This window comes from Rousettus aegyptiacus, unplaced genomic scaffold (assembly GCF_014176215.1).
Source record: "Rousettus aegyptiacus isolate mRouAeg1 unplaced genomic scaffold, mRouAeg1.p scaffold_m13_p_1, whole genome shotgun sequence".
Lineage (NCBI taxonomy): Eukaryota > Metazoa > Chordata > Mammalia > Chiroptera > Pteropodidae > Rousettus > Rousettus aegyptiacus.
This window is the reverse complement of record NW_023416284.1, coordinates 33,357,085-33,371,450: the sequence shown is the minus strand read 5'-3', so window position 1 is coordinate 33,371,450 and position 14,366 is coordinate 33,357,085. Positions and strand designations below refer to the sequence as shown.

Here is a 14,366-nt window from a genome sequence, read left to right as displayed (position 1 = left end):
AATATACCACACAGAACTGTTAACTACAATCATGATATAATATATCCCCAGTACTTATTTATATTGTGTGTTCCTTTTAACCACCTTTGTCCAGTTCCTTTACCCTCCACTCACTGCTCTGGTTACCATAAATCTTATCTTTTTCTATGAGGGTTTTTTTTTTTTTTTTTAAGATTCCATATTTGATTTAAACAGTATTTGTCTTTCTCTGTTTGACTTCTTTCACTTAGCATAATGTCCTCAAAATCCATTCATATTATTGCAAATGGCAGGATTTCCTTGTTTTTAATATTCCACTGTGTGTGTGTATGTGTGTGTGTACATGTGTACCACAACTTCTTATCCATTCATTTGTTGGTAGACACTTAGGTTGTTTCTATATCTTGGCTATTGTAGATAATGCTGCTATGAATATGGGGGTGCCAGTAGCTCTTCAACATAGTGTTTTTGTTTCTACTATGTATATTCCCAGAAGTGGAATTGCTAGATCATTATGGTATTTCTATTTTTAATTTTTGAGAAACTTCTGTAGTGCTTTCCAATCAGTTTACAATCCTACCAAAAGTGCCCAAGGGTTCCATTTTCTCCACATCCTCCTCAGCATTTATTATCTCTTGTCTTATTAATGATAGCCGTTCTGACAAGCATGAGGTGATATCTCATTGTGTTTTTGATTTGCATTTCTCTAACGATCAGTGATGCACTAATTAATGAGCACCTTTTTTGTGTGCTTCTTGGCCATTTGTATATCTTCTTTGGAAAAATTTCTATGCAGATCCTTTGCCCCTTTGTAAGTTAGATGATTTGATGTTTTTGCTATTGAGTTGTATGAATTCTTTATGTATTTTGAATATTAACCTCTTATCAGATATATGATTTGCGATTTCAATGGACTTTTCTTGATGACATCTGCATATACCAAGTAACATACAGGGAGTACTGTAGTGGCAGCGTCATCTTGTGTTATGATCTTTGGAGTCAGGCAGACCCAGTATGACTACTAGCTCTGAAACTGGCTACATTCTAGCTGTATTCTTCACTGCTCTAAATTGTTTTGGATATTCTTAAACCAATAACTACTGTTTATTGAGAACCTTTGCTGGCCAGTATCATGTTAGATGCTTATGTGTATATTACCTTAATCAAAACAACTCAGAATAACATTTTTGAGTCCCTTGTATGTATTGGACACATTAATACAAAATATTTTCCATGCCTTATGTCATTTAATGCAGTAACCCAATGAGGTATTAGTGCAATAGTTATCCCCACTTTACAAAAGAAAAAATTGATAACCAAAAGAGAATAATTTTTAAAATATGTGTAACTCGGTTTGCTGTCATGATTCTGGTTTTGTTTTCTATTCCTCACTACCTGTGGAACAAAAGACTATTTGTTTTATATGTTCCTCAGGCTTGCTGCAAAGAGTAATTGGGACTTTAACTTAAAAAATCTTTTTGTTTATCCGTAAGAAACTTCTTTTAGGTTTTGAATGCTGAGTGGTGAGGGTAAGTGTCTAAGGGGAAAGCACTGGGAAGATTTGTAAAAGCCGTAAAAGTTCCAGACAAGTACAGCTCTAGAAATAGCAACCTTAGCCACAAACGAAAAGGCAGTATTTATATGTATTTATGCAAACAGAACAATCCTTTGTCAGTAGTAACATTTTTGAAGGCCAAAGTTGATAAAAGTTTATGTTTCTAAAATATAATTTTGAACCAGAATTTCTTTTATAACGTTTAATCACTATACAGAGTGCCAGATAGGAATTTTCTTTAGGAAAGTAAAAAAAAGTCACTAAGTCTTGAAGGGTTTGATTGTAGCATTGCTTAGCTGAGGCAGCTGTGGTTCCATAGAACTTCTGTAGCATAAATTCCCCCCACCCTTCTTTTCCTTTATCAGAATGGAATTATTTTTCTATGTTTTAATATGTAATATAATCAGTTTTTCAGTATTCAGTCACTTATAATTGGAATTGAATTATGTGTTAATCTGATATTATAGGCTGACACCAACATAATAAAAGCAGATGTATGAATTATTTGTACATTCTGATTCAACAATCTATTTGATAAACTGTAATACCAGAAATTAGCTGCTTGATTTATAAGTAGATTTGATTCTTGAAAAATAATTTGTGGAGTGCTGGAAAAATTGTGATTCCTCGCTGTTTCTCATTAGCATCGTGTTCATTTTTGCCTTTTGACCTTTCAGTCTTTTGTTTTTACTGAATAATGTCCTTGTCTTTGGTTTAGCTCTCCTTCACAACCCAGTTATTATACTTCAAGTTTGGTTTAACCCCAGTTTTTCTTCAAGCCGGGTTTAAGTCTCATCTCTCTCACAAAGCCATAGTTGATGTAACACATTTTTTTCTCTTTAATTCAATTTAAATTGTCTTCTAGATTATATACATTGACTTTATTTTTTTCAGCTTCTTTCATGGATGTTATTTTTTTTTTTCATCATTGGACCCTAGGCGTAGAGAAGACATCTGTTTTACAGATGCAAAAACTAAGAATAGACAAGTTATTTGATTTCTTTAAGATAAGACTTTATTTCATATCTTCATTCTGAAATCTGCTTCCCCCGTACTATAATGATTCAGGTTTTATACTTTACTGGCTACTCCTACCATATGCTGAGCACATATACGTATTGCCAGTTGATTGGTTTAAAATAGATGGTTTCTCTTAAAACCCCCAATCATGATATCTATTTCTTTTAAAAAGTAATGCAGTTAATTAACTACTTAATTAATTAGTTGTGGGGTCTTTTTTCATAACTAATGTTGAAACCTGAGTTCTTCAAAGGAACAACATGTTGTTTGATCAAGTTTTGAAGTTTAGACTATTGAAATTTTTGTTATTCACTCATCAGACAAATGTCATTGACTGTGTACCATACGGCTAATATGAATGCTATCCCTGGATATGGACAAATGTTGATTGCATTATTTTGTTAGTAATATTCGGTCTCTTCTTATTTATACAGGAGAAATTAAACAGATTCTAGAAAATGAACTTCAAATACCTGTGTCTAAAATGCTGTTAAAAGGCTGGAAGACTGGAGATGTGGAAGACAGTGTGAGTTTCTTAATTGCCTAGAAATAAACTTAGGTTATGCAGTTGACTAAATAATGTATAAAAATTGGTTTAACATAACAGGAGTAGATTTGATAAATAATAACGTAGTTAAGGAATCAGCAGACAAAAGTTTTTCAAGCTAAAGTGTTTTTATGGTGAAGCAATAACAGTTTTAAAGGAATACAGAATATAAATGAAAACACTGTATGGCATGCCTTTCTGTCTCCAACTATTCTATAGGGGGTGATTTGGTACTCTTTTTGAGAGCTTTTAGGTTTTTCTCAAATCTTGTAGGGTGTCAGTAAGTGCCCTGGAATAATAATTTACTGAACAGTTTGATTACTTGTTGGCCTGAAGAAAGTCCTACACAGTGTATATATATGTATGCCAAGTACAATATGTAAGCCAAAGATAGTAATAGGAAAAGTCTTTAACTTGGAAAATGTCAATGGTAAGAAGAATATATCTTTATTTATTTAGTTTGTAGCAGGTACATGGAATGAATTCTATTTGAAGAATTTTAAAAAGTGTTGCAATTTTCAGGTAATAGTTGCTATTCTCAAGGACCCAGTAGCAACCTTAGGTATAAAATATTTTACACACTTTTACTTTTTTCTGACTGAGAAGAGTGGGATTGAAAGAAATGAGTAAACTCTGAAGTTTTAGATATTTGAGATGAAAATAATTTTCAAATTTTTTCACACTAGTTACTGAGTTGATATTTTAATATCTAGGCTTAAACTTAGAATCTTTGACTTTTGGTTCAGTTTTTCTTTGTCAGTGTCTTCTGGTACGCATTGTGCTTTTAAATGCTTGTATTTGAGTTCACTTGATACATGGAGATGTTCTGAGTATTTGAAGATTTACAGGCAAAATATTTATAAATTCAGCTACCAAGTTAGTGATGTGCTATATTAGGGGTCAGCAAACTTTTTCTGTACAGAGGCAGGTAGTAAATATTTTAGGCTTTGTGGGCCCTGTAGTCTCTTTTGTAACTACTCAATTCTGCTGTCATAGCATGAAAGCAGTTGTAGGCCATCTGCGAAGGAGTGATCATGACTATATTCCAATACGTCTTTATGGCCACAGGAAGCTGAAATTTGTATCATAAAATAGTCTTCTTTTCAATTTATTTCGACCATTTAAAATATAAAAACTTTTCTTAACTCACAGGCAATATAAAAATAGGCAGCGAGCTGGATTTGTCCCTTAGGCCATCATTTACTGGCCCCTGGTGCTGAAAGGCTATTCTAATTGAAATGTGGATTTAAAAATAAAAAGAAGTGCTGACTTAGTAAATCACCAATTTTGGCAGAAGTGAAACACCAAAATGCATTTGTTTACATAGCTGTATCATTTATTCATTCATTTGTTGAGAAACCTATGGATATGAATCATTCTTGTGTAGGATTTTCCGTATTTTATGAAGAGAAAGGCAATCATTTCGAAAATGTCCTTGAAGCTATGTGTTCTAATATTCAAACATAGTCTATGTTACCAATAATGTTTTCAGTTACTTATTTCTTTGTACTCTTTCCTCTAGGTGATTTCTGCTATTTCTATGCCATCAATATTCTGATTGCTCCCAAATTTTTATTTCCAGGTTATACTTCTATGAATTCCCATATCCAAATTGGTAATTCACTTTTGCACTTGCATATTTTATTGGCATCTTTAACTTAACATGTTTAAAATGGTGCTCTTGATTTTCCTTCCCATGCCATTTCTCCAACAGTCTTCCCCAATAAATGGCAACATTATATAGCCACTGCTACATCCAAAAAGGTGGGCATCAATCTTTTCCCATTTAAAACAATACCTAATTCTTTGGTAAGTCCTATAGATTCTGTCTCCAAAATATATATCTCAACCGTGAGCACTTTTCATCATTTTCATTGCACTTGCTAATGCAAGCTATTAACATCTTTTGCTTGGACCAAAATAATAGCTTCATTATTGTTTTCCCAGCTTCCTTTTGGGTTTTTCCAATGCATTCTCTCCACAGCAGCCAGAGGGTTTTTTTTAAAAAACAACAAAAAAAATAAATCCAATTATATCACTCTTTTGTTAAAACATAGCTTTTCATCGAACTTTGAATAAATTTAAACTACTCACTATAGTTTAAAAAGCATGTGTTATTTACTCTCTATTCACCACTACAAGTTTATCTACAGCCTTTTTTACCCTCACTTTCCATGCTGCAGCCATAGAAACTGCCTTTTAAGTCTTGTAATAGGTTCAAGCTCTTTACATCTTTACCTGACGGATATAACTACCTGGGAATGAAAGAAATGAGTTAACTGAAGCTTTAAATGTTTGAGGTAGAAATAATTATCAAATTTTTTTACACTAGTTACTGAGTTGATATTTTAATATCCAGGCTTAAACTACCTTGAAGGCTTTATCCGTGGTTCTTCACTTGGGTAGTTCTTTTCCATCCTTCAAGTCTTAGCTTAAACATTAGGTTCTCTAACAGGGCTTTGTATAAAATTTGGCTCTCATCCCAGCATTCTCTATCAGAGCACTACGAGTAAGGGGACTATATTTTTTTCTTTCACCATTACATATCCGATGCCTGATATAATAGGCATCAAATAAATGTTCATGGTATGAATGAATGAATACTTGACTTAAAGTATCCATTCATTTAATCATGCCATGTGTGGTTTGAGGGGGAAGATTTAGTGGGAAATCTTTGGATGATGGCATGGCAAAAGGACAATAATGACTTGATCAAGTGGTAAGACTAAGCATTTATCAATAATCCACAAAGTAAAATAATGAGAGATAAAAAGGTAAAAATAACTTTCCCATGTTTATATGCATGTGTTTGGTTTGTTTGCATGTTAACTCTATAGAGATAGCACAGATCAATTTCAAAATAACTTGCATATATTTAACATAAAGATTCAGAACTTCAGGGTCTCCTGGTAGATTTCTGAACTTACAGTTTATTGCTGCCTATAGTGTTTTTTCAAACACTGGGTCACACAGCCAATTAGTGGGTTGTAAAGTTGAATAGGTTATAGCTATAATTGAAAAAACACAAAAACAAAAAAGAAATAATGTCAGAGTGCATTGCAATTAATATTATTTTTACTTAATACATAACTAATATGAATCAAAAGTAAATCCCAGTGCCCTTGGAGTAAGACTGTATGCTTAGTAAGATGGGCTCTCTTGTGGAGGGGTCAAGAATGAGTTCCTCATGCTTGCGTAAGATCAGCCCTACCCAAGGTGTCTATGCTTCTCTCTGCAGGGCTAAGAGGACTTCCTAGACATCAGTTTCACTTTGCTATCCAACACTTTCAGCCTTGACATTATCTTTTGCTGTGATTCAATCAGGACTAATTTTATTATGCCTTTTCCAGCTGTTTAGGACAGTCACTGCAAGGAGTCTAAGATTCGCACATCTCCCCCCACTCATATCTCCAGTTTCTGCTCAGCCGGCGTCTTTATCTTTTTTCTTCTACAATGCCTGAAATCTTTTGCTATGCCCTGTGGAACTAATTCATCAACTAATTTTTTAAGAAAAAAATTTATTCTATTGTCAACCTCTTCCCTATACATTTTTTTCACCATCATCTTCTGACCAAAATCTATTTTCCTGAGGACGTTGTTCCTCTGTAGCCTTCTCAGTATTCATTGCTTTTTTTTTTCTAGCAGCTATCATATCACTGGATTAACTGGTAAAATACACAGTAGTCCCCCTTCTCTGTGGCTTCACTTTCTGTAGTTTCAGTTACCTGCCATCTGAAAATATTAAATGGAAAATTTCAGAAATAAACAATTCATAAGTTTTAAATTGCACACCATTCTGAGTAGTGTGATGAAATCTCGCAGTGTCCCACCCTGTACCACCCATGATATGAATCATCCTTTTGTCCAGTGTATCCACATTGTATGTACAGTACACAAGACAGAGACCATATTCACATAACTTTTATTATAGTATATTGTTATAATCATTCTATTTTATTATTAATTACTGTTGTTAATCTCTTACTGTGCCTCATTTGTAATTAAACTTTATCATAGATGTGTGTGTTCAGTAATTTAAATCTTTGTAAATGATCTTTCCAACACCTTGGTTTCTTAATTCCTTGAACTTCTTTCCTGCAAATATCTTTTTATTCATCCTGTCAGCTGTATCTTCCCGTGGTCTGATCATTTAATTACAACGGTTCTCAAATCTTAATTTCAAGTGTCTATTCTCTTCTCAACCATCTCTCATCTTTCTAGTTCACTTTTAATATCATAACTCTAACAATCCTTCAGTACCATTCAGACCTTGAATTCATTGTTTCTTCCATCTTTTCATGATCATTACCTCTTTCATGTCCTCTCTTCCTTCCTTACAGTGGGTTAAATTCCACAGTCTGTGTTATAATTGTTTTCTTGCATATAGCCTTAACTCTTGCTTCATGGATCTTGCTTGACCAAAATCCTTACCTTGGATAAAGTGACTGTGTCTGTCCTGTACCTTACAGCTAAATATGGCTGGAGTAAACAAAATCTTGCCGATTGGTGTATCTTTAAATTCATGACCATGATCTTCAGAGGGCCCCTTAATAGTGCTAGACAATCATAGTATGTTTACCTGCTTAATCCACACTCTCCTAAATGGCTGTTTTATACTATCCTCTCCTTAGACCTTTAAAACACTTCTCCCCACTTCTCACTTTTAGCTGATGACTTTGCTTTCTATGTTGTTTCACTCACAATATAAAGGCAATCACAATAGAACTTCCCCAAGCTCCCAGCTTGGTCTCTGTTTATTTATCTACATCTTACACACCTACTTATCCTTTTCCTTCTTTTACTGTAGATGCCAATGCCAATCCAATCTGCTAAGACCCAACCTCCATGTTTGCTTTGGATTACATTCTGTATTCCCTCTGGCCTATTCAAGGACTTCACTCTTTCTTGTCTTTCCCGCATCATCAATATTTTCCTCTAGTAGAGCATTACCATTAATATTCAAACATGATGTTATTTCTTCCATTTTTCTCTTGATTCCATCTCCCCTTCCAGAAATTGCTTCATTTCTCTCATCCCCTTGATAATAAAACTTCTCCTAAAGAGTTGTCTATATTTTTTGTCTTGCTTCCTTTCCTCCCATTTCTCTTGAGCCCAGTCTAAGCAGGAACCTGCTAGTGCTCTTGTCAAAGTCACCAGTGACTGCATTACTAAATTCAGTTATCTTATCGTCATGGCTTTTAAGTATCATCTATATGCACTATCAATTTCATATCTCTAATTTATATCTTCATGCATGCTTGTTCCCTGACTTCCTGGTCGACATATCCAGCTACTTCCTTATTTTCTCCACTCAAATGTCTAATACACATTTCAAATTTATATGTCCGAAATGGAAGTCTTCATTTGCAGTTGTTCATTCTAAATTCTTTTAGTTCTTTATTGACTCCTTTCTGTCATAACTCATATCCAATTAGTCAGCAAATCCTTTTGGTGCTATTTTTAAAATATATTCAGAATCTGACTATTTTGTACCATTTCTACTACCAACACACTGGCATAAGCCATTATCATTATCTTAGTATATTTCTTTAGTCTCCTTGTACTTTTTCCTCTTCTGTTAACACCTTTCCTATCTATTTTCAACACAGCTGACAAAGTGATTCTTTTTAAACATATATTTAATCATGTCACTCCAGTAGCTTCCCATCTATCTCATTCAGAGTAAAAGTCAAAGTCCTTACATCAGCCTAAATGACTCAACACATTTTCTGCTCTTACCATAATTGTTACCTCTTTGACTTATCTCCTCCCTGTGCTCATTTGTCTTCAGTTACATTGCACTTATTGTTTTTTTTTACTAAGTGTTTATACTTGCTGTTGTGTTTGTGTGAAATATTCATTTTCTTTATGTTCTCATGATTATTTCTTTAACGCCTTTGAGTCTTTGCTCAGTGTTATATTTTCCAAGTGAGAACCACTCTAATCACCTAGTTTAAAATTATATAACTCCCCAAACCCTTATCCTTCGTGTCTTTTCCCTGCTTTATGTTTACTCAAAAAATTATCACCACTAATACTCAGCTATATAGGTTACTTATTTTATTTATTCCTACTAAAATGTAAACTCCATATGATCAGGTGTTTTAGACTGTTCTGTCCACTGCTGTGTCCTCAGTGTTCAGAATAATCTTGGCACAGAGTAGATGGCTAAGTAAAAATCTGTTGAATAAATATTATGTTCTAGGTTATGATGTAAAGATGTAAAAAATGTTTCTTAATGTTTATTACTGTCAAAAAAAAGCTTGAAGTACATTAGTGAGTATTAACCATCAAGATGGGAGTGAGAAAGGTATGAAAGGAGTTTTATGGCAAAGAAATTTTGTGAAATTTTGTACTGTTCTCAAGATTGTAGGTCAGATGTAGCCCAAGAGCAGTTTATTCACCACAGTACTTTAACAACAACAAAATTTTCTGGAGTAAGAGTTAATTGACCTAACTGACCAAAGAAACACTTACTAGAGACCTTATCCAATTCAGGCTCAGCTCCTCATCTATAAAGTTGTTAGATTGAGGTGCTTTCGATGCTCTTTTCTAGATCTAATGATCTCTGAAAACCTACATTGCTAATTTTTGCTATAATGATCATGGAATGAAGTGCATATTAGTTGCAAGGATATACTTCTTCAGTGAAGATATTAATGAGTCTTAACTGTGCTCTTAATCTATTTATCTCTCTTCATGAGTTAAAGAATTTGTATTTTATTTTAACCTCTTATTTATGCTAGTTTATGATATATATGGGAGAAACAAGGTTATTTGGATTCAGTAGTTCTTCTGCATTACCCTTTTAGGAAATTGTCAAGAGGTGAAAAGTCAAAAATTACAGTATTGACAATTTTTCAAGAACTATAGGAAAAAATTAATACACAGTGTTAACAGTCATTTTGTTTTTCTTTTTTCTTTTTCAGATGGTCTTAAAATCACTACATTTGCCAAAAAACAACAGTCTTTATGTTCTTACACCAGACTTGCCACCACCTTCATCGTCTAGTCATTCTGGGTAAGGTGTTTACTTTTTCTGTGACTCTTAAATGAAAAAAGTGTGGTTAATAACATTGCTTTTGGCTCTATGTAAATATCAAAATCATATCAAATCAAAATCTTACTGAAGTTTTAACTTAACGACAATGGTTAACTATATAAATTTTCAAATTATCTTGTTTGAATAGTTTGTTTGATTTCAATGGTGGAATCTTTTTTCCAAAGAAAACTTTTAGCAAAACTCCATTACGTAAAAAATAGTTAAAAATATTTGAAGGGGAAGGACTAGAGTTGGAGGGAAGAGAATGAGTAAATTGAACTACAGTCTCTCCATTGGCTTAAGAAGGCATACCTTTGAGGAAAATTAATTGGGCATTGCAGAATGCAGCTTGAAAAATGCATATAAATTTTTTTTATATTGCTGATATTATTTCCTCCAAAAAATACTGTGCTCTGTTATTTCAAAAAAAAAGAAAGAAAGGCTCTAGAAGGCAACTCAGGCCAGATGATCAATTATTTATTTATTTACTATGAACTTTTTTTTAAAAAAAATGTCCATCCCCTTTGTTAACCATCAGCTTGTTCTCTATAATCTATGGGCGTGTTTCTATATTGTTTTATTTATTCATTATTTTGGTTTTTTTGGGTTCTACATATAAGTGAGATCATACAGTATTTGTCTTTCTCCGTCTGATGTATTTCACTTAGTATAATATGCTCTGGGACTACCCATATTACCAGAAATGGCAAGATTTCATCCTTTTTTATTGCTAAGCAATATTCCACTGTATACATACCACATCTTCTTTATCCATTCATCTATTGTTGGATACCTACATTGCTTCATATCTTGGCTATAACTAGTAATTCTGCAAAGAACATGGTGGTGCTTTTATCTTTTCAAGTTATTATTTTTTGTTTTCTTTGGATAAATACCCCAAAGTGGAATTTCTAGATCATGTAGAAGCCCTATTTTTTTTTTTTTTTTTTTGAGGAATCTCTATACTGTTTTCCATAGTGGCTACACAAATTTGCAATCCTACCAACAGTGTACCAGTGTTCCTTTTTCTCCACTTCCTTGCCAGCACTTGTTATTTGTTGATTTATTGATGATTAGCTATTCTGACTGGTGTGAGATGATATCTCATTATGGTTTTAATTTGTATTTCTCTGATGATTAGTGATGTTGAACGTCTTTTCATATATCCATCTTGGTGTTAAGTTGTATGAGTTCCCTGTGTATTTTGGGCATTAACCCCTTCTCAGATACAGGATTTGCAAATATTTCTCCCATTTAGTAGATTTTCTTCTTGTTTTGTTGATGCTTTCCTTCGCTGTGCAAAGTTTGATATAGTCCCATTTGTTTATTTTTTCCCTTGCCTGAAGAGGGACATATCCAAAAAGATATTGCTGAAAGTGATGTCAGAGAGTTTACTACCTGTGTTTTCTTCTATGAGTTTTATGGTTTTAGGTTTTATCTTTAAATCTTCAATTAATTTTGAGTTTATTTTTGTATATGGTGTAGGAAAATGGTCAAGTTCCATTTTTTTTTTTGCCTGTATCTGTTTAGTTTCCCTAATACTACTTATTAAAGAGACTATCTTTACCCCATTGTATATGCTTGCCTCCTTTGTCATAGATAAATTGACCGTGTAAGCAAGGAGTTATTTCTGGGCTCTGTATTCAATTCCATTGATCTGTATATCTGTTTTTAGCTAGTACCATACTGTTTTGATTATTGTAGATTTATAGTATAGTTTTATATCAGGGAATGTAATACCTCCACTTTTTTTTCCCTCAAACTTTGGCTCTTTGGGGTCTTTTGTGCTTCCATATGATTTTAGGATCAGTTGTTCTGGTTCTGTAAAAATGCCATTGCTATTTTGATAGAGATTCCATTGAATCTATAGATTGCTTTATATAGTAACAAGATTTTAATAATATTAATTATTCTAGTCTATGAGCAAGGTATATCCTTCTGTTTCTTTGTATCTTCCTTTCTTTTTTTCTTCATCATAGCTTTCAGAGTACAGATCTTTCACTCTTTCATTAAATTATTCCTAGATATTTTATGCTCTTTGATGCAATTGTAAATGGGATTGTTTTCTTATTTTCCTTCTCATCGTTCATTATTCGTGTATAGAAGCACAACAGTATATTGATTCTATATCTTGCAACTTTACTGAGTTCATTTAGTAGTTCTAATAGTTTTTTGGTGGAGTCTTTGGGGTTTTTTTGTATCATGGGGGTATAGTATCATGTCGTCTACAAATAATGAGAGTTTTACTTTTTCCTTTCCTATTTGTTCTTTTTTATTTTTCACATCAGACAGGTAATGTGCCAATGTCATATCAAGATTTGAGGGAGGCACATCTCACACAAGAGCGTGAAGACCTAATCATCATGCTTATGAAGTACAAAAGGATCTTCCTTTTTGATTTGGATGCCTTTTATTTCTTTTTCTTATCTGATTGCCATGGCTAAAACTTCCAATACTACGTTGAATAGAAGTGGTGATAGTGGGCAAACTTGTCTTGTTCCTGATTTTCAATGAAAAGCTTTTCACCACTGAGTATAAGATTAGCCATGGGTTTGTCACATATAGCCTTTATTGCATTGATCTATGTTTCCTTTTGTTCTCATGTTGAGAGTTTTTGTCATAAAAAAGATGATGAATTTTGTCAGATGCCTTTTCTGTATCTATAGAGATGATCATATGGTTTTTATTCTTTATTTTATTTATTTGATATATCACCTTGATTGATTTATGGATGTTGAACTATCCTTGTATCCCTGAGATGAATTCCACTTGGTCATGGTGTATAATCCTTTAAATGAATTGTTGAATTGGTTTGCTATTTTGTTGAGAATTTTTGCATCTATGCTCATCAAGGATATTGCCTATAATTTTCTTTGATATAAAGTTTTTATTAAGACTTTCTGTTTGGAATGGAGGATCTCATTCTTTCTTCAGTTTTCACAATGAAATTCAGTACATTTATAGAATGAGCAAATTATTTTAATATTTAATTGTATAATAGTGCTAGATAAAGTAAACTGATCCAAAGTACATGATTATGCTAATGATAGAGTAATAATTTTTATTAGTACAGTATTATTCCAGAACTGTTTAAGTTGTTTTTTAGAGTTTTATAATTTTTATACACATTCTTTTTTTTTTTTTAGAGAGAACCTTTGTCCCTAAACTTCAAGTATTATCAAACTCTTTAATTACCTCCTACCAAATATCTTTATTATTTATGTAGTGGAAGGTGAAAATCCATGTTTTTCTCTACTACATTACTCACAGGACACTTCTAACCACCAAATGTGTGGGGTTTTTTTTGTTGTTGTTGTTGTTTTGTTTTTTTTCCACACAACAGTCTATTCTTCAACATCCACTAGATGTTCTACAGTTTAACTGAATTGTGATGATATCTACCTGGAGATAGCATCAGATCCCACAGATTCGGAGCTCAGTCCCATAGACAACAATTGCAAGTGTAGGTTGTCATCTGTGCTTCTGACCAACTGGCTATAATTGGAGGATCCCATAACCCCCTACCCTCCTTGGGTTTCACAGTTTGCTAGAATGGCTCCCGGAACTCAGAAAAGTTCTCTACTTAATATTACAGATTTATTATAAAGCATATTTTAAAAGATATAAATTAATAGTCAGATGAAGAAATAAATAGGATGAGATCCAGAAGGATTCCAAGTGAAGGAGCTTCTGTCCCTGTAAAGTCTGAAGTATGCCATCCTCCTAGCACATGGACAAATTCTTGTTCACCAACCAGGAGGCTCTAAAAACCTTTCAGCTAGCATTTTTGATGGAGGCTTCATTACATAAACATGATTGACTAAATCATTGGCTATTATTGATCCACTCAACCTCTAGCGCCCCCCCCCCCCCACAACCCCGCCATCTCCCCGGAGGTGTAGAGGGTGGGGATGTGGGTAGCTTAAAGTTGCAACCCTCTAATCACAAGATTGGTTCCCCTGTTAATCATTCTCCATCCTGAGGGGTTTTCTAAAAGTGACTTCATTAACAAACTCAGAAGTGGTTGAAAGGGACTTGTTATGAATAACCAAAGACTCCTTGCTCTTTTCACCTTTATCACTCATGTCACTTAGAAAATTCCAAGGGTTTTAGGAGCTTTGTGTTGAAGAAGACCAAATATATATTTATTATAGATGATACCATCACACTTGTGTCTACTTAGACAGTAGCAAAAAGAAAATTAGACTTTACTAAAGTATGAA

General features: G+C 33.4%; 1 protein-coding gene and 1 non-coding gene across 3 annotated transcripts in view; one reads left to right on the top strand and one right to left on the bottom strand.

The window, feature by feature from the left end:
• FAF1 (Fas associated factor 1) overlaps positions 1–14,366 on the top strand; it is a 341,571-nt gene that overhangs the window by 110,226 nt on the left and 216,979 nt on the right. For both annotated transcript variants that reach the window (XM_016120258.2, XM_016120257.2), the window contains exons 5-6: positions 2,989–3,080; positions 10,031–10,122. In XM_016120258.2, the coding sequence (XP_015975744.1) occupies positions 2,989–3,080; positions 10,031–10,122 (184 nt within the window). The remainder of the gene's footprint in view (positions 1–2,988; positions 3,081–10,030; positions 10,123–14,366) is intronic.
• Positions 12,426–12,529, bottom strand: LOC118606517. The gene has a single exon (XR_004952484.1). It is a non-coding gene; the product is annotated as a small nucleolar RNA U13 (small nucleolar RNA).